Raw genomic sequence first — 21778 nt, forward strand, 5'->3', positions numbered from 1 at the left:
TCAGGTGGGAGGTCAGGGCGACTGGTCTGTAGTGGGCCGGTTCCCTGGCGTGCGCTGTTTTAGGAACCGGGATCAGACAGGAGGGAGTAATGATGAATAAGTGACAAGTCTGTGAACAATTATTCGTTATGAGTTAAGCATCAACTTCATCGTCATATTGATCCATCTCGGTTTTCGATTTTTCATAATAAAACAAATACAGCTGATTCATGAACTTAGACACACCTTTTATACTAAAGGCCGTGATCCCGTCAGACCGCAGAAGCTCAGCAGGAAGGGCCTGGCAGTAGTTGGATGGGAGACCGTTTGGTAACACCAGGAAGCCTGGCTGAATGTGGTGAGGGAGTGAGTGGTTGGTGGTGGACGGAGGAGCCAATGGCGCAGACTGGTTGCCTCGCTTCCGTCAGTCTACCCCAGGGCCGCTGTGGCTACAATCGTAGCTTGCCACCACCAAGTATGGAGTGAATGAATAATGCACAAAACTGTAAGCAACTTTGAGCTTGTCTGGAAAAGCGCTGTTTAAAACGAATGCATTATTAGTGCTGTCAATCAATAACACATTTTATTGTAAAATAATCATATTCATTATTAATACTTGGCCAGCCTAAAACACTCACATTTAAAGCATTTGCTCACATTTCATTAAACAAATATTCACAGTTTCATAAATCTATGGAAAAAAGCCCAACAGCTATAAAGGGGATCTCACTCGCCCAAGGCTTTAACATTTTAATAATAATCACATTGTAGAGACATTTTCTTTGGTGCTGAACTTTTTGAACACAATCATCAAACTTTAAGATTCATAAAGTTGTTTAAGGACAAAATGAATAGCTCTCTGTCGCTTTTGTTGCATCAAAGTACATCATGTCTGAAGGCTTAGAACATGTAGTTAATACAAGTGTAATGCTCAGATACAGGAGTGTGTTAGCTCCAAACATACAGCATGTGATGTGTTTAATGCACTTAAAGCTGTAACTTTGACAGCCCTATTTTATACAAACCTCAGCTCAAACAAAAAACAAATACAAATACTTTCCTCCATTTAACACAAAACATCCAGCATTGTGTCGTCCAAACTCCCAAACCAGGAGCTGTTTCTGCCAAAGAACTGCCTGTAAACCGGCTGATTCTAAAGTCCCATGACGATCATTGAGAAAGACCAAAGTGGAGATTGAGATTTCGATTAGATTTTTGATGAATTGCCCAGACTTTGCCACTGCTGCACACTTGCACTTCACACATTCCTTTTTCATCCTGTTGGTCTGACCAGACAAAATATGGCTCTAAAGCTGGAGCTTGAAAGGAGACAATTCATGCATAATTCGCTTTCCAGAGCTTTTGATCATGCTATAAAGTTTCCGGAGTGGTATTTTGCTGCTTCTTCAACACAAATGAGAGCAGTGATGTCTCTTCGTTGGCTGCTTTCAGCCACCTGTGTTTTACTGTGTCATAACTCCTCTTATTTCCTGAACCGGGCAGTCCTGCGCTCAAAGTGTGTTCATCGTGGTGCCGTTGATTTGCTCACCGTCCAGATTGCCGTTGGTGGAAAATGAAAGCTTGTATTTACTTTTTTTCACTCGCACTGCTGCCTGCAGGGGGCACGCTGTTGTAAAAGGGGTTGTAGGTTAATGGTACAGGCTGAAGAAAGTGTTAAATCCACCCCAAAGGCTCAGTTTTCATTATAACACTGCCGAAAGGAAGAGTCCCAAAATAACCATGTGATGTTGTGTTTATGTCACGGTAAAAAGTTGTTTCTTTTTCCTGAACATTTAGATGGTAGAAGAAGTACAGCTTTTTAAAGAGTTTTCATTATAACGCTGCCAAAAGAAGAGTCCCAAAAGAACCAAGAACATTTTCTCCAGTTGGCTTTACCCAAATTTAAAAGCTTCTTGAGAAAAGGGACCAAAATAGACAGAAACGAGATGTAAACGAAGATGAGAGCGTAACAAAACAGCCACAAAAGAGCGACAAAAAAAGTTTCCCAAAATGCGGGGAAAAAAACGCAACAATACCACAATTTATTTTATTTTATTTTTTAAAGCTTTTAGATTTGGGTAATGCTGAACTGGAGAAAAAGCACTTGGTTAAGGTGGGGGAAAGCGGTTAAAAGCAACAAAAGAAAAGATGGTCCAGTCCCGAGATTCTCTGTATTTTCTTCCTTAAAGGGGCTTGATTGGTCATTTTATTGGTCATTTTATACTCACTACTGCCACCTCAGGTCATCCGTGTAACTGGAGCTTCTATATTAAGCTCGTGCATGACGGCACTTCAGACCAGAAGTGAGTGACAGTGCAGGATTTTAGAGGCAGTTGTGGTGAACAGGTCTGAGCTCATTCTACACATGAGGACATGGCTGGAACATGTAGGGGGAGGAAAGTACATAACTTTAACATTTTTATACTCCGTATAGTCCCTTTAATTTTCGATAATTGTGAATAATTGTAAAAAAAAAAAGTTAAATCGTGACATCCCCAGATTCCTGGCAGTGGACCGATCATCCTGTGGGGTGGTATTGCAACCATTGGCACAGGGAACATTTTTAGGTTATATGAATGAATGGATGAAATTCATTTCCAACAAATTCTGAAGGAAAGTTACAAAGGTAGTGATCCTAAACACAGCTCCAAATCCATTCTGGATCACATGTGGGTGCAGTCTGAAGGTTTTCCCGTGGCCTTGACAGTCACTCTCTAAACATCGCTGAAGATCTGTGGAAAAAGAGCAGTGTGTGACAGACAGCCCAGAAATCTCTTTGTTCTGTTTTTTGTAAGGAAGAAAGAACTAAATTCCCTCAAACTAGAAGTGAAAGACTCTTGGCCGCCTAGTAATTCCTCATAGTTCCCAAATATGTCAAGTATCACATCTTTAAACACTTTAATTCTGCAGGTGCCCAAACGTTTACTCTGTCCTTTTTTACTTCAATGATGGAATTCAAACCATATATTTTTTTACAAATGTTTTCAGAATGTCTCACCTACAACCTCAAGCCTTTTGGAGATCATTTCATTTTCCTCGCGCTTCATTGTTCATATGAATAGACACCCCACTGTAGACACAGTCTCTTAACACAAACTTTGGGAATATGTAAAGTTTGAGTTTAAAGGATGTGTAGAAGCCATAGCAGGTGCATAATGTCCACTTTGAGGCGACGTGACGTCCCGGTTGTGTCTAACGTGTTGTGTGTGTTGCAGGGCCTGTACCCCGGCTCGGAGGAGGGCTGGCAGGTGTACAGCACAGCCTCGGACCCCGACGGGAGGTGTGTGTGCACTGTGGTGGCTCCGGCTCAGAACCTGTGCAAAAGAGACCCCCGCAGCAGACAGCTCCGAGTGCTCACGGAACAGGTGGGTCTGACGTCCGAGAGGCGGGGTCTGAGAGGCGGGGTCTGAGAGGCGGGGTCTGAGAGGCGGGGTCTGCGGCGGTTTGACTGGGTTCATACAAGAGAATGCACAGTCCAAATACAAACCTACAAGCAGAAAGAAATGTAGATATGTCATATTTTGCTTTGTTTGTTTGTTTGTTTGGAAATTTTGACTTTGAAAGAAATCCTTCACGGCATGATGAGTTTAAAAGGATCTATATCCTGCTATTTTAGCCATTCCAAAGTAAAGTGTAAGTATTTATATGATATATTGTGCCTTTACCACTATGGAGCACTATTTTTTGTGTTTTCTGGAGGTATTTTTCAAACCTGGAAGACAAGACACTTGGATTCAGTTAACTCCGCCCCCTCTCTCCATCCATGCAACAGTAGAAATATAAATATCACAGCAATAAGTAAAGTTACTTCACAATGCAGTTATAGGGAGGAGGAGGAACACACAAGCTAACACACACGCTAACACACAAGCTAACACACAAGCTAACACACATGCTAACACACACGCTAACACACCCTTTGATTAACTCACCACTCTGTCCTGGCCTCTCCATCACATTATGGGATTCGCGTTGGTTATAAAAGTTAATCCACTTTGATTCTGGCGAAGGTTCACCAAACATCCATCAGTGACACTCACTGAAAAACACACGATTTTGTCTGATCATCTGAATCATGGCGAGAAATTCCAACTTCTGGCGAGTGGCCTCTTCTTTAGGAAGGTTGAATAAAATTCTAAAGCGCTTTTCTTCTTGACATTATCGTTAGGTAAGAAAAAAGAACAGGCGTGTCCAGAGCAGGTTAGAAAGAGCTCCTTCTTCACAACTTTCAGTGCAAACAATGGCATCTGTTCAGACGCTCAGGGAGTGCGTTTGTTTTCACCACAGGCGCAGCACGGACGCGTTGGGCACTTTTTCCTTCATTTTTGATATCGTTATTTCTGTCTTACAGCAGAAATAATGAAAAAACTGTTTAAATATTAAAATCAGGCTGTAAGACATTACATTACAGACGTCACACTACAGCACTTCCGTTCCTTTCTCACGTCACAGTGGAACAAGTCAGTCGTTCACCAGCAGAGGGCGGAGCAGCTGCTCAGAGAGCAGGATTCAGGAGGATTGCTGAGAACTGCGTGAATGAAGCCAAAAAACACTCTGGGGGTGTTTTTGATAAGAAAATAGCATAACAACATAGTTAAAAGTCGATTTAGCATGATATAGGACCTTAAATGTAGTACAGTTCCTGTACAGTACAGGAAGAGAGGTGAAATTGATATACATATAAAAAGTTGCTAATAAATACGAAAACTTTATTGTCCAACCTTTAAAACACATAAAACACATCAACATTGAACATCAAAAACACGGTGTATCATGTGGCACTACAGTTCTTGTATGACCCCTGCCAAAGTCGCTTTTAACTGTTCAAAAGACAAAGTAATGCAGTCTAACGCCTAATCATGCCTCAAGAAAGGACAGTATGTCCCACCATGGTGCCAGTGATGTGTTCTCCTTCTCTCGGGACACTGTTTAACTCACAGTGGACTAAAGTTTGTAGTTCTCTCGCTCTCACTCTCTTCGCTTCTCAATGAAGTAGTTTCCCTCAGCTGTAGCTACTAGATGTTAGCCCACTGTTCCCAAGTCTCAGCAGAAAACCCCCCGTGGACAAACGGCCCGCCTGGAATTTACAATGTATTTGACTTGTTTACAGAGTGTTCCTTCAGTGGTGTGGAGCCGCCCCTTTCTCCCACTGAAAAAGCAGCTTTGAGAGACACAAAATTAGGATTTTTGTTGTCAAGAAAAAAGCCAAAAAATAGTCATAGTCATCCAGCTAAAGACACAATGCCGCCCAGTTCCCACACAAGACCTGACAGTCATTCCCACAGACCTACCCTAACCCTGTGCTGTCTTTCTCTTGGACTCTTTGGTAAATTTAGTATGAAACAGGCTTAAGGGTCATTCACTGCCAAATCACCCAAAGTCACAGAATCCCTGGTGACTCTCTCAGATTTGGTTAAAACATTTTGTTTGAGTTCCTCCACATGTGTAATGAACACATGCAAATTTGCTCTAAATCCCAGTTGTTTTTTGTAGATAATTTACCAAACAGGGAGTTGTAACCACCCGTTCTGCTCCTGGGTGTTTTTGCGTTTGTGAGCAGCTTTAAAGAGCTGTAGCTCAGCGATAGAAACATGTACAGGGTCACATTCGGTCTTTGCCATGTCTACTATACATAGTTCCAGGAACAATCATCAAACATGTTCTATTTTTGATGACAGTACAGGCTGCAGAAGGAGGAGTTTAAAAGAATAACAGAAATGTTCAAAAATGTGTAATCTCAAGAAATATGTTTGCCTTGAATATTCCTTTTAGAGAGTATAATAAAGCCAGTGAGAATTCAAAGACGAATCTGCAGTGGTTTTGAGGTAAACAAATGTATCTACATACTGTACATGTAAAACTAAAATGTTCTGTTCATATTGGTCTGTGGACATAAATATGCATTTCTGTTGTTATAAACCAATTGTCTTTTTTATTTAAACAATGAATAGATGGTTAGAAATGCACTATGAATCCATTTGAGACAGACACACATTTGCTTCTTACAGACTGACTGATAGGCCTTCAATCTGTGAAAAAAATGCCTCAGTGCCTCAGTAGTGACTACATGTTTAATTGCTGCATAGACCAGAGGGCCATTTTTGAGCTTTTCTGAGTAGGACCATCTTTGTGAAGCTATCACTCAAAGACCCTTCATCCGATCGACATCCTGCTTCTCCTGCAGTTAGGTCATATCCTGATAAACGAACACCTTGAATATGAAGAGGATCACTCAATACACTTCTTTGCGAGAGCCCCTGACATTTTGGGGGAAAATTATTATTATTTTTTTTAGCAGGCTATAGATCCAACGTTCGTGGAACTATGTTTAGTCGAAATGGCAGAGACCGAATTGAAGCCCTATAGATGTTTCCATAGCTGAGCTACAGCTCTTTAAAGGTGCTCACAAACGCAAAAAGCACCCGGGAGCAGAATAGGTGGTTGTGTAAATTGACCCAAAAAAAAAACTATTGGGAGTTCGAGCAAATTTGCATGTGTTCATTACACATGTGGAGGAACTAAAAAAAAAAGTTTCATCCACATCTGAGAGAGTCACCAAGGAGGGAGTTTATCTTATTCTTAAACTTATTTTGTTATCTCATAATATATAAAGTTTATTTTCTGTGCTATTTTTATTTAGGTAATTAATTAGTTAATTAATTTATTTAAATGTGCACCTTACGGAGATTTGTTATACAGTGTTTATGTTGACGTTTTATACAAATACGAGTTTTCAATAAAACTCGTATTTGCCTTTGACTTTGACTTATATCGCATATCAATATTCAACCAAAATATATCGGGATATGACTTTTGGTCCATATCGCCCAGCCCTAGTCCCTTTACAAACCAGAGTCAGTCGATTTCCTGCATAACTGAATCAAAGTTCAAATCCAAATCGTTTTCCGCGGACCCCACTTTGTGCACTTCTGCTTTAAAGAGGGGGTATTATGCTTTTTTCAATCACATAGCACCAGTCTATAGCACACTACAATGACGACCAAACCTTCTGTTTGTCTGTAAATGCAGTGAATTAAAATACCTGCCTTGTGTAAAATTGCTCTCTCAAAATGGCTGTAGTGAATGTCTTGAAATAGGCCTCTGTCTCTTTAAGAACCTCTGACCCTTTCCGACACGCCCCCTCCACACACTGTCTGTGGCATCACAACACTCGCTTGTTGTCTCCATACGTATTCAAACTATGATAGATTTTCGGTGCATTTTATTTTTTATTGTTGGAAAGGAGCTACTTTATCACTTTGGGAACAGTGGCCACACAGGATATGATTTGATCCAGTGTCTGACCCAGAAAGTGACTTTGGAGACGAACTTCCACACCGCACGCTAAGGAGCTCTTGCCTGAAAAATAACTGCTGTTTGGAGGCTCTAGTCCCTCTTTGCTATTGCCATGCCCTATGGATCTTTAACTATACCCCCATGGACTACACCAGGATCTGCAGGAGCCCATACGATTCAAAAGACGGACATTATCTGTGCAGGTGGACAATGGTTTTTCGAGGTTACCCGTTAGCTTGTGATAATCGAATACAGCTCATTGTTGATGAAAAGTCTGCAATAAACCACACATATGTAAAGCCAGGCTCATTGTGTGATCATTGTAAAGGCTGCTTCAGGTAGTTGCCTGTTTTATTGACGTTATTTGTGCATAATATGCTGTTGGTATTCAGTGAATTTTCCGAAATAGCCGTTAGCGCCTCGCGGTTAGCTTGTTAGCTCCGGGAAAAAAACACTCGGCTATGACCCATTGTAGATGAAATTTGAGCAATAAACTTCCAAATCAACAAGCCTGGCTCAGTGTGTGATCATTGTAAAATGGTTCTTTATGTATGTGCTGGTTTTATTGACTTTATTTGTGCATATTTCTCGTTTTCAAGTGATGACCGGAGGTTTAGCTTAGCATTAGCTTTCTCCAGAGGCTCTGTGCATCATCAAGGCCCTAAGACATTCCCAGCACAGAACCAGTCACTGAAATAAGTGTTCTTGTCACCGTTTCAATCCTGGGTGTTTAGGTAAAAGAGACACTGATGTACCTAGGAGGACTCCTATCCCTAAAATGGCCGCCATCAGAGCTTTTACAGATGACTCAAAAATACGTGAATGTGCCAAGGCAACACTTCAGGCCTTTAATACTGGCACTGAAGGTCCCTCTGTGATGTCTTTGTTTATTCCAAAGAGTGGAAGCGTAACTTATGGCAGAATGGAGGAGCAAAGTGTCTCAGCAGACTGTTTATTTTGCATAATTAGCCATGTGCTCTTTGCTTTAGCGCCTTTATCCAGACTTAGCTGTTGTTTTCATTCACACCCCGCGGTATCGGACTGGTACTCGGTATGGGCCAGTGCCAATTGGAAAAAAAAAAGGGATTTTGAAACAACGCCGCTCTGCTAACTGATTCGCTCCAGACTGTTAAAATATTTATGTATAAATACAATTAGATATTCTCTCCAAATCGCGCAAAGGCGATGTTTGACTCACCCACTCACACTTGAGGCTGTTCCTCTTTTAATAACTCAAGACGAGAAGGAGAGGAGACAGGTTTCACCTAGAGCACAGATTTTCACGCTACAACCCTGCCAAGTTCCTCCCCAAAAGGCCCGGTCATTGGGTTGGAAATGGCTGCATTTGTCTGCAGCAAAAACAGACCATTTTGGACATATCGTGCATAAGTGTGGCTTCTAAACCTTTTGAGTAAAATAAATGTGCCGTGCAAAGCCTTTTGAGTTACTTGGGTCATGTGGACAGAGCTGTACAAATAAGATTCCCTTGGGTCAATGACATGACGTGCATATTTTTGTGTCCAAGTGTTATATTTCTTTTAAAAATAATTTGATCTTTTCATTATATGTATCACTTTATTCTACAAAACCTAAGGAGTTTAAACACATTTTCATGACATTTCAATAATAAATATTTTTTAATGTTTTCACACCTCAAACCCCTAAAATGGTGGCGCAACCGTCCGAGCAAATGATTTGACTAATAAAGCTTCTGAAAATTGTATTTTCAGGGTAACAAATTAAACAAAAAACATCATGGCATAATTGTATATCAAATGTCTTTCAAATAAGCCATAATTTGTGCACATTAATAGTTTTAAAGTTTTTGAGAAAATTAAAAAAACTTTTGTCCGACAATTTGTAATCTTAAAATATCAGGGTGGCACAATCGTATGAACAGGGATGTTATTCTTAATAACATGAAACAACATGAAATTACATCAAAGCCAACAATTTAGTTACATGTTTACTTGACTCATAGATATATTTGAAGGCATTTTAAAAGTTTTTTGTAGCTTTGAATGAATGCACTGTTATTCTTCTAAATGTGACAGCAGTGACCGGTCATGGGCCAAGTCCAGTCTGTAAAGAGTTTATATTGTAGCTTATATCACCAAGTACAGTATTAGCATTGGACTATGCAAAGCATGGACTTTTTTTTTTATATTACAGTGATTTTTGAAGAACATCGTAAACCCAAATAAACTCATGCATTGTAAATAATAAATAAATAATACAGTGCAGATGGAAAGAGACAAAAGTTCACTTGCATATAGTGTGAAATGTTTGTATTGTGACAACACTCGCTGCCTGTATTGATTTGACCACACTCCCACGTACCAAACAAGACGCTGTTGCTAATGGCCGAGGCTTTCTCAAATAGAAGGAAATGCATAGCTCTTTAATTAAACTCTAGAGGACGTGGCCCTAGTAATAATAGTTGGAACGAATGGCAATTATGGCGGCCATCTTGTGTTAGGCCCTTCTAACCCAGTGCAATGTAATCCCCCGTGCAAGTATATACTCCATTTTGTATCCAATAGAATAAGCCTATAGCTTAGATTTTTATTACAGAAAATAATGACATTGAAAATAATTATAATAGAAATTAAATAACAAATCTTGCTTTCCAAGCCCGACCCAACCAAAACCCAACTGTCATGTGTGATAACTCGGCCCGACCGGGCTCGGGCATAAAATCTTACCTCTACCACAGACTTCAGCTCCATTTGTTCATGGATTTTCTTCTGTCAAACTCTTCAAATCATTCGCTTCTATTTATATCAAATATAACATTAGTTTCCTCCTTTAAAACAGTATTTCTGGACTTCTTAACACGTCAAGACCAATATTTATTGAGCGTGGCACTCTCTTTCTGCTTTGGTCCAAATAACTGCTACTACTTAAGTCTGTTTGAACAGAACACGGGGAAAATTGCTTGCGGTGCCTTGAATTACTTTCAACTCTAATGAATATTTAGGAGTTCGCTAACACAGAGCACAGGCGTATGCCCACCTCAGTGCCATGGTATAGATCCTATGTGTCCGGATTAGTTCAGCTCAGTGTGGTCCAGGTAATCCCTCCGGTCCCACTGAGTCCAGCAGAGAGACGCCTGCTCCCATGTGGAAACAGGTGAGATTAGTCTCATGGTATCATTCCAAGAGAGAACATACATTAGTGTAAAAGGTCTGAAAAACATACCATCTCTGCAAACTTTAAAGGAACAGGCCAGGGTTTTTCCATACTGAGATATGTTCTTACCTGAGCTTAGACGTGTTGATGTGTAGTGTGTACCTGTCTGGTCTTTGTGCGTGCCCTCAGTCATACAAAATGATATAGATGTCAAGATGTCATACAGTATGTTCCTATAGCTCCAAACGGGGGTGACGTTAGAAGCGACCACGCTCTTCCACGGGCACAAAGACCAGACAGGTACACATCAACTCGTCTAAGCTCTGGTAAGAACATATCTCAGTATGGAAAAACTGTGGCCTGTTCCTTTAAGGCAGTGTTTTTCAACCACTGTGCCGTGGCACACTAGTGTGCCGTGAGATATTGTCTGGTGTGCCTTGGGAAAAATTATGCATTCATTATTATCCGCAAATAATGTACCGTTTTCGAGTGTCTGTGCTGTCTAGTGATCGGCAGAGTAGCCGTGTAATACTCGTACATATCAGATCAGATAGCTAATTTCTTTGAGACAAGAGAATTAGTGATGCATGGATGCGACAGGTGGCGGTGACAGTGGGATTGTGGCTAGAGAGACTATACAGTGTTCCTATTCAAGACACTGATGAGAGCGACTGAATATAGGCTACAGAGTTACATTTTTTTTTTAATTATCTGCTGGTGGTGTGCCTCGTGATTTTTTCAATGAAAAAACTGTGCCTTGGCTCAAAAAAGGTTGAAAAACACTGCTTTAAGGAACTCTCTCTGCGTTTTCATCGGGACAATGCCCAAGACCCGCCCCGGTCTTTGGGCCCAATAGTGCGGAAATAAACGTGGAAGCAAAGAATATTTTTGGCTATATATATCATACCATACCAAACCAGACCAGACCAGACCAGACCATACCAACTTATAAAGCACAACTTGGCCAAAGTGCTGTACACAAAATATGTATTGGCACAAAAATGATCATTTACATAAATACTCAGACATTTTGTGAGTAATTTTGTGAGTATTTGTGTATTAAGTGAGTATTTTTGGTCATTTCTGCACACTTTAAATATGGCCTCCCTGCTGCACATCAGTAAGGTAAAGAAGCACGAGGTCCTCACTCAGCCAATCAGAAGAGATCACTTACAGCACAGATCACACTACTGTGGCATTGGACCAATCAGCAGAGACCGGTCGCTCTCAACTTCCAACTTTTCAATTCTTTTTTTCTTTTTTTCTCTCCTGGAGAAATGGTCCATCCATCCATTTTCTTCCACTTGTCCGTTGCCGGGTCGTGGGGGCAGCTGTTGGAGCTGCCCAAATCACATTGCACCAGCTCCTTATGGCTCCTCCTGCAGGAGTAATGGTAATGGTGAGATATACACTGCGTTCCAAATTATTATGCAAATTGGATTTTTGTGTCAAAAAGGTAAAAAAAAAAACAATAATAATGAAACTCATGGATGGTATCGTGTCTTGGGGCTCTATGAATCACTGACATGAATCTCAGAGACCTGGGATAATTAGTTGTCGGGTTAAGCCCAGTTAAGGGAAAAACTACTGAAAAAGGGTGTTCCACTTTATTATGCAGATCATCATTTTTAAGCAATATGGCAAAGAAAAAGGGACTTTCTGCTGATGAAAAGCTTGAAATAGTTGAATGCCTTGGTCTAGGTATGAAAACCTTCGATATTTCATGAAAGATTAAGTGTAATCATCGTACTGACAAGAGATTTGTGGATGATTCAGAGCACACTCCGGTTTGTGCAGATAAAGGCACAATATGGACGGTTTCTGCCAGACAAACACATCAGATTAGGAGAACAGATGCCACAAAGCAGCAGACAGGTATTTGAAGCTGCTGGTGCCTCTGGAGTCTCCCAAACATCAAGGTGTAAGACCCTCCAGAGGCTGCAGTTGTGCATAAACCTTCTATCCGGGTCTCCCCTAAACTGTTAATTGAATGCTGATGAACAGAAACGGCTGCAGTGGCTCAGAAATACATGAGGACTCATTTTCAAACAGTCTTGTTCACTGATGAGTGCCGTGTAACCCTGGATGGTTAACTCAATGGAGTAGTGGATGGTTGGTGAATGACCACAATGTCCCAACAAGGCTGTGACGTCAGTAAGGAAGTGGCGGAGTCATGTTTTGGGCCAGAATCATGGTGAGAGAGCTGGTCGGCCCCTTTAGGCCCTTTTAGGCCCCCTGAAGGTGTGAAAATGACCTTTGAAAAATATGTGGAGTTTCTGACTGACCACTGTCTTCTATGCTACATAATGAAGAGCCGTGCTTTCCCTAACAAAATCCTCTTCATGCATGACAACGCACCATGTCCTACTGTAAAGAAAACCTCTGCATCACTGGCTGCTATGGGCAAAAAAGGAGAGAAACTCATGATGTGGACCCCCTCCTCCCCTGACCTCAACCCTGTTGAGAACATTTGGAACCTCAACAAAAAAAACTTCTATGAGGGTGGGAGGCAGTTTTCATCCAAACGGCAGCTCTGGGAGGTTATTCTGACATCATGCAAACAAATACAAGCAGAAACTGTCCAAAAACGTACAATTTTAATGGATTTAAGCATTTTAAAGCTGCTATCACACAAGGGCTCCTATGTTAAAATATAACTTGACCTGTTAATATTTTTTTGATTGAAATAGCTTTTGATTTCAGTAAATATGACCTCCTAATGCTACAAATACAACAAATGACCATTTTCAGTTAATTACAAGCTTTAAAATGTTTTGAAACGATGAGTTGCATAATAACTTGGAACAGTGGATTTTGAGGTTTTTACTATATTTATTTTTGAAAAAAATACTGTTATCACTAGGAAATTTTTTCCACCACATTTAAATGATCCTCTACCAGGTAAAGACTTAAAAATTATGCTGACTCTCATTTGAGTTGACAATTTAGAAAATCTTAGAAAAATGTCATTTGCATAATAATTTGGAACGCAGTGTATTATTCTTATTAGGCGTAAAACAGTTTTTGGCTTTTTATCTGTTATTTCAGCAGGAGATAAAGTTGTGTTTTTTCGCTGTGTTTGTCAATGGAACCGTCAACAGTTTAGACCCGGAAGAAGCTTATTATTTTATTACAAAAGTATATCCAAATTGCAGTTTGGGAGGTATGCACAATATTGGAGTTTCCCAAAGTCAAGAAATGTAGGGGAAATGGGGGGGAAATCTGTATAATAAATTGGGAAAAAATAAATAGTTCCAAATTTGGGAAAAATGGGGACACAATTCTATTTAAGGTTTTGCTAAAAAAAAAATGTACCCAGATTGTTTTAGTTTGACCATTTTTTGCGATGTCTCTATTGGAGCAACAAAGTGATGTATGTTTGACAGCACATTTTCGTGGCAAACATGGAAGAGGTTTTGAATTAATCTGGAAGTCTTTTTACACACAACGGAGACAAAATATTTGTTGTTGGCAAAGGATTTTGGATGAGCTAATCCCGACCGTTCAACTCGCCGCTTGGATTGACGGTGCAGCTCTTGAACATGTCCTTCACAAACACCTGTTTTGTCCTGTGTGTCCGATGTGTTATTTCCCTCACGTTTTCTATCCCGAGTATTGACTGGGCTGGTCTGCTCGCAGAGACGGACGAATTAGCCTGAGCGCGCGATGTAAACAAACCAACGAGCCGATGATGGCCCGCTGAGAGCTGCCCCCACTCTTCCTGTCGGAGAGGGAGGGGGGCGGGCTCTGGGCCACACTCACACGAGCATGCTGGGAGATTCGTATTCATAACCACAAACACTGCATCTGATCAGAGCCCGGCTTCATCACACGCCTGTTTCACTGAACAAACACATAAGGAAGTGATACGAGCGCGACGGGACCCACTGCGAGTCCCGGACTCATGAAGGGATGGTTTTATCTGCTCTCGTTGTTTTAGAATCAACATGTGTTCGACTGGAACATAAATACACTACATTACGCTCTTTAAATTAAATCTGTAAATGTGTCTGCTTTCTCCAGATTTGAGTGAAACTTAAAGGTTATATATCATGCAAAATCGACTTTTCTGGGCTTATAGCCATGTTGTTATGCTATTTCCTTATCAAAAACACCCCCAGAGTGGTTTCTGGCTTCATTCACGCAGTGAAGAAGAAAAAAAAAAAAAAATGATGTGCCCCAGGTCAGCTGGGGCCAAAACAAACGCACCCCCTGAGAGTCTGAACAGACGTCATGTTTGTGCTGCAGCTGTGAAGATGGAGCTCGTTGTAACTTATTCTGGACACACCTGTTCTGTTTTCTTACCTAACGATAATGTCACGGAGAAAAAGAAGCGCGTTTGGTTACGAGGACTTTATTCAACCTTCCTAAAGAAGAGGCCACTCGCCAGAAGTTGTTTTTTCTCTCCGGGATTCAGCGACTTTCACCAAAATAATGTTTGTTTGAACCTTCACCAGAATCAAGGTGGATTAACTTTTATAACCAACGTGAATCCCATAATGTAAACAGAGCGGTGAGTTTATCAAAACGCGCATTAGCTTGTGTGTTAGCTTGTGTGTTAGCATGTGTGTTAGCTTGTGTGTTAGCGTGTGTGTTAGCTTGTGTGTTAGCCTGTGTGTTAGCGGTTGTGTGTTAGCTTGTGTGTTAGCGGTTGTGTGTTAGCTTGTGTGTTAGCGTTTGTGTTAGCGTTTGTGTTAGCGTGTTTGTTAGCGTGTGTGTTAGCGTGTGTGTTAGCTTGTGTGTTAGCAGGTGTGTGTTAGCAGGTGTGTGTTAGCTTGTGTGTTAGCTTGTGTGTTAGCGTGTGTGTTAGCTTGTGTGTTAGCGTGTGTGTTAGCTTGTGTGTTAGCTTGTGTGTTAGCTTGTGTGTTAGCGTGTGTGTTAGCTTGTGTGTTAGCTTGTGTGTTAGCGTGTGTGTTAGCCTGTGTGTTAGCTTGTGTGTTAGCTTGAGTGTTAGCTTATGTGAGTTAGCCATTTGTGAAGCTGTGTTGCAGATGTCAACTCCTTATAACTGCATCGTGAAGTAACTTTACTTATTGCTGTTTATTTATATTATGGTAAAGTTGTATGTGCAGAGAGAGGGGGCGGAGTTAACTGAATCGAAGTGTTGTGTCTTCCAGGTTTGAAAAATACCTCCAGAAAACACTTATATTTATCACAAAAATGAGTGCTCCATAGTGGTAGAGGTACAATATATCATATAAATGCCTATACTTAACTTTGGAATGGCTAAAATAGCAGGATACAGATCCTTTAAACCTGTCATCTTTGATACAAGAAAGGTTCCCAATGAGCCACAATTATACTGGATATACAGTGCCTCTCGAAAGTATTCATACACCTTGAACTTTTGCACATTTTGTCATGTTTACAACCCTAAACATAAAGATTTTATTTTGATTTTTTTACTGAACGTTGACACACAAGTAACAGACAACTGTGAAGTGAAAGCGAAATGATACATGATTCTGTTATTTTTCAAAAAATAGAAAAGTGGGGCTTGCATAAGTATTCATACAGCATGAATGAATACTTTGTGGAAACCCCTTTTGCTGTAATAACAGCACAAGTCTTTTGGGGTTTGACTCTACAAGATTTGCACATGTAGAGACTGACATTTTAGCCCATTCCTCTTTACAAAACAACTCAAGCTCTGTCAGATTATTCCAACTATTCTTACAGTCTCCCCAGTCCCCGCTGAGGAAAAGCAGCCCCACAGCATGATGCTCCCACCCGTATATTTGACACTGGGGATGGTGCACTCAGGACCATGAGCAGTGTTAGGTTTGCTCCATACATAACGTTTTGCATCTGGGCCAAAAAGTTACATTTTTCTCTCATCTGACCAAACCACATGGAGCTGTGTCCTCCATATGACTTCTAGTAAACTTCAAACGGCATTTCTTATGGCCTCCTTTCAGTAATGGCTTTCTTCTTCCACTCGTCCATGAAGGCCAGATTTGTGTAGATACGACTTATAGTTGTCCCATGTACAGATTCCCCCAGCTCAGCGGCAGGACTTCACAGCTCCTCCAGAGTTATCTTGGGGCACTTGGTTGTATTTCTTACCAGTGTCCTCCTTGTTCAGTTTGTTAGTTTACGTGAACTGCCGTGTCTTGGTAAGTCTGCAGTGGTGCTTTACTCTTTCCATTTCTGAATGATGGATTAAACAGTGCTCCGGGAGATGTTTAAATCTTGGGAAATCTTTGTATAACTTAATGCTGCTTTAAACTTCTCCAAAGCTTTATCCCTGACCTCTCTGGTGCTCCTTGGCCCTCATGATGTTGTTTAGTGACCAATACACTCCGACCACAGCTCTGAGGGCCTAAAAGAACAGCTGTGATTATACTGAGAGTAGATTACACACAGGTGCCTCTATTTAACCGTTAGGCCAAGGAGTGAACATTCTGGAGTCATTAGGAATGTTTTAAAGGCAATTTAATGCACTCAGAAAATGCTGTATGAATACTTATGCAAGCCCTACTTTTCACTTTTCTATTTTTTGAAAAATAACAGAATCATGTATCATTTTGCTTTCACTTCACAGTTGTCTGTTACTTGTTTGTGAACGTTCAGTAAAAAAAATCAAAATAAAATCTTTATGTTTAGGGTTGTAAACATGACAAAATGTGCAAAAGCTCAAGGTGTATGAATACTTACGAGAGGCACTGTATGTTCACTAACATAGTCTTAACTACACTAAAAACATCTGATCTTTGTGGGTTTGTTGAACAATTGCCTCCTGTTTCAGATTGTCTTTCAGGAACACAAATGAAAAACCTTGCATAGACACCACCACTTGTTTACCGCGGAAACTTTTCCCCCGTCCTTCGCGCAGCAGAGCCGGAGACGCCGCTGTATTGTTTGCAAAGACCCCATCCCTCACAAACAGGATTCTCATGTACGGATGCGGGCTGGGTGTGAGCGAGCGCCCTCGCATCTCCGTGAGCCAATGTTATTCTGCCTGCTGTCTTGTTTTTTCGTGTGCCTCGCGTTTGAAGAAGGGAGAGATTTGGGAGCGCAGGTGGGGGAGCTTCACAGGGATGTTCTGACGTGGCGCCGACAGACTGGAAAACTGGCAGAAGAAAGGCCAGCTTACTCACAGTAGCTTTATATAGAACGCCTATTTCAACCGGGACAGGTTCAGATTAGCTTTGGTGCAGACGGGCTGATGAGGAGGATGGTTCTGCTGCTGCGGTGGAAAAAGAGACAGACGGCAACGCAGCGTAGTTAGAGCTGTGGCCTCGGCGAAGGGGAAGAAGCTGACATGGAAGCCCATGTATTGCATGTCAAAAGGGGCCGATGGCGCAGACTGGTTGCCTCGCTTCCGTCAGTCTACCCCAGGGCAGCTGTGGCTACAATAGTAGCTTACCACCACCGAGTATGGAGTGAACGAATAGTGCAATGTAAAGCGTCTTTGAGTGTCCATTAACGTGCTATATAAAACCAATGTATTATTATTATTATTATTATTATTAAAAATAAAGGAGTCTAAAAGCTTATTTATACAGTTCACCGTATAATACAATGTGAATGCGATATTGCGATATTATTTTAATTATTGTGTAGAAATATAGAGTAATACATATCACAGCAACATAATGCCTTTATTTCTTTTACAGAAAAGAGCCATTTTAGAGACCGACCAAATCCACTCTTCATTAGGTCAGGATCAGGTCAAATTTAAAGACATCGTAGAATTGCAAACTCTATTGTGATGTTCAAAGCTAGAAACAAAGCTCTTCCACAGGACTTACGAAAGTTCTTTGTGTTTTAGCCGTATGACTTTAAACATCCAAGAGCACGAACACATTTGAAACAAATGTGCTTGTCTGTTGCTGGTGTAAAAGCATGGGATTCTCTAAAGAAAGATTTAAAAAGTTGCAAAAATATCCTGGCATTCGAAAAGAGTTACAAAAAGAAACAACTTGATGAAGTGATGAAGCCATGTAATACCATGCATGTTAAAGGAACAGTTCACCGTTTTTCCAAACTGAGATATGTTCTCACCTGAGCTTAGACGAGTTGATACGTACCTGTCTGGTCTTTGTACCCGTGGAAGAGCGTGGTCGCTTCTAACTTCACCCCCGTTTGGAGCTATAGGAATATACTGGGAGAGGCCAAATGCTAACAAGATCTTTGGTTGTTTTGCGTGACTGAGGGCACGCACAAAGACCAGATAGGTACGTGTCAACTCGTCTAAGCTCAGGTAAGAACATATCTCATTATGGAAAAACGGTGACCTGTTCCTTTAAATCCTCGATCATGGGAATGTAAAGAAACACTGAAAGTGTGAACAATACGTGGCTTGTACGAAGATGCATTTTCATAAAAGGAATAAAAAGAAATGATGATGAGGATGATGAAGGAAGTCTGTCATGAAAATCATAGTTTTTCACTCTGTTTAAACCACTTTGGGCACCCCTGATTTAGGCCATAGTGTTTAAACGATGAGAAACTGTGACTGGTTTATGCCTTGGCTTCTTATTTGTCCTTTTAAACCGGGTTTCTATCCATGTTTGAGCGTAAGTGTGAGAGCAAACAGTGATTCCTACACTACAAATGCTGTAAGAATGCTCTCACGCTGAATAAGCAATGTTACCAATGTCATGAATGACGGAAAATTGACATTGGTAACGAATCGTGTAAACCCAACATAAGTGGGCGAAACGATGCTACGATGCTAGTCTTTCAGACAATGACAAAATGGCCGCGACACCCGCTTTCGACAACCCTCGTTTTTGTCTTCCCCGTCTAGTTTTATTTCAGATCTGTGCTCAGGCCTCTCTCTGATGTTCCTCCCTGTGTGGCGTAGGTGCAGAACGTGAGCCAGTCCCTGGAGGTGGTGGACCTGCGGACCTCCAGAGACCTCCAGTACGTGCGGGACTCCGAGCCTCTGCTGCGGGGTGTGGACGGACGCCTGCACTCCTACGTGGACAACCCCCGCACGCTCACCCCCAAGAACCTGCAGGTACGAGCACAAGCACTTCCCAACGATTCTCAAAGGGGTTCAGATCTTAATTTCTCTATTAAGGAATATTGACAAGGAAATCGGATTTAATTACGTCGTAATTGTATCATTATTCTTAAATGGGTCCTGTTTGGTGAATCGAACTGAATCGTGAGATGGCTCAATCTTTACAAACCTACTAAATCTACCAAACACTTAAAAGAGCAATGGCTTTAGCTAACGTTTCAGCGTCCCTGCCCCTCTGCTGACCTGCCATAGACAACACTGGACCTGCTAATCCCCCAGAGCTCCCTAACCCCGTGTTTGTTAAGTACGCCGATTATGCAGATACCATTAAATCAATGGGAACATGTGCACTTATGGTAGATGGAGACAAACGACACGGCAGCATGGCCCTGGTCTGAAGAAAAAGGCAAGGAACCTTTACCACGAGCTCAGATCTGTTCAACTGTGAGGACTTTTGTAGAAACAACAGTGTCACTGGTTGCCGTACGCGTCAAAGACATCTAAAAACCTGCAGTACATTTCCTATTGGGCACTGCAGCCCCTCTACACAGTAAGTAGCAAAATCTGTAACTCTCTGCTCCAGATGGACACCCCTCCACTGGCTGACTTTGAAAGAATAAAATGTTATTGCACTCTTGACAAACATCGTGATTATATTCCAGATGCTATACAGTACATCCTTGTTTTCACAGTTCACCTTTTTATGCACACCTACAAGCCTTAAGGTGACATTTGTCTGAGAAATCCTGCACTGCCTTGCCTTTGTGTTCTGTGCACCTATCTATCTCCCCGTCCCCTGCCCTGCGGACCCAGGAAGAGCACAGACCTGCTCTCACACTGCTGGAATACACGCCAGCTCATTTTCTTTTCTGGATTATTAAAATGTCTCCTCGTGGAGAAGCTGCTTTTCAAGTTTCTGAATGATGATGATGCAAGGCGAGATAAATCACGGTCATGAGATTCTAAACTTTAAACATGAAATACGCAGTAATAAAGTCAATAAACCCATCTACATAAAGCATCTACAAGTAACAATGATCACACACTGAGGTGGCTGGTTGATTTTGTAGTTTGGATGTAGCATCAGAGGAACTTTTGTTTATGCACAGCACTATACAAGCACTTATTAGAAACAACCTGATGCTCGCGTCTCCAGTAACTACTTCTCATTATATAAATAGTAGTGATGTGCCGATCGCGTCGAGGCTTCGAAGCGTGTGTGGAGTAATCTAGAGGGGTGTTTTATTGAAGCGCGTATCGATCACGTGTGTGGTGGCGTTCGAAGCCTCGGGAAGTGGCCGTAACCACGTGACTGATTCAGGAAATGATTGGCGGGTTTGGAGCGCGATTCGAAACAAAAGCGACAGTGAAATGAAATGGATTCCCCCTCACATTTTGTGTATTTGGGCTTTACTTGGACATTTTACATCACAACTCTCTAAATTCTCAAATTTAGTCTTTCAGCCCCCACCATTTATTGTAAGCACTCAGCATGTTATACACTCTCATGGACCTGTCCCTTTTTAAATCCAGATTAAAGACTCATTATTTGATTGTTTTTATCTTTCTGTGAAGCACTTTGGTCCTCCTGGTGTTGTTGTAAAGTGCTATAAATAAACTTGCATTGATTGATTGATACATTTCTTCTCCACATGATGGCGTAGTGGAGCAAATAAAGCACCTTGATGCTTCGAACCATGTGTGATGCAATTGGCTGTGAGGCTTCAATGCTTCATGGGGCTTCATCTTGCCACTAATAAATGCACTAGACAATTGACTGTGACACTAATGTTGCATGTCTCAGAAACAAAACCATCACTTCAAAACTCTCATGGCGGCATTTGGTCACAAACAGGGCCGTGATTATAATGTGTTTTCTTCCATGTTTTAAGATAAGATAAAATAAGCTTTTATTGATCTCACAATGGAGACTTTATGGAACCACGGCGACTGGTTATGCGATAGTTTTTGTTGTTGTTTTGCTTATGGGATTCTGCAGGCTTTTTAACCCCTTAACTCCTGAACCGAGCACATTTTCTCCAGTTTGGCTTTACCCCAGCCCAAAAGCCTCTGGAAAAAAGCTGTGAAAATAGCAACAAAACTGAGACGAAAATGGAATGTGACAAAAAAGTGACGAAAAATTTATGAAAAGGTGGCAAAAATGTCACAAAAATGTCACAAGAAATTGAAAAAAGGACAAAAATGTGACAAAAAATGACAAAAAATGACAAAAATATGACAAAAAAAATGAACAAAATGTATCAAAAAATGACAAAAATTTTATTAAAAATGACAAAAATGTAACAAAATGTGACAAAAAAAAGACAAAAATGTGATAGAAATTTGACTAAAAAAAGACAAAAATGTAACAAAAAATGACGAAAAAATGACAAAAAT

At 41.0% G+C, this 21778-nt stretch overlaps 1 protein-coding gene across 1 annotated transcript in view; it reads left to right on the forward strand.

Annotated features, from left to right (window-relative positions):
- LOC306960263 (noelin-2-like) overlaps positions 1 to 21778 on the forward strand; it is a 132326-nt gene that overhangs the window by 20961 nt on the left and 89587 nt on the right. Inside the window, exons 2-3 of the mRNA XM_079552640.1 lie at positions 3195 to 3344; positions 19220 to 19375. Of these exons, the coding sequence (XP_079408766.1) occupies positions 3195 to 3344; positions 19220 to 19375 (306 nt within the window). The remainder of the gene's footprint in view (positions 1 to 3194; positions 3345 to 19219; positions 19376 to 21778) is intronic.

This window comes from Gobius niger, assembly GCF_951799975.1.
Source record: "Gobius niger genome assembly, chromosome: 3".
Lineage (NCBI taxonomy): Eukaryota > Metazoa > Chordata > Actinopteri > Gobiiformes > Gobiidae > Gobius > Gobius niger.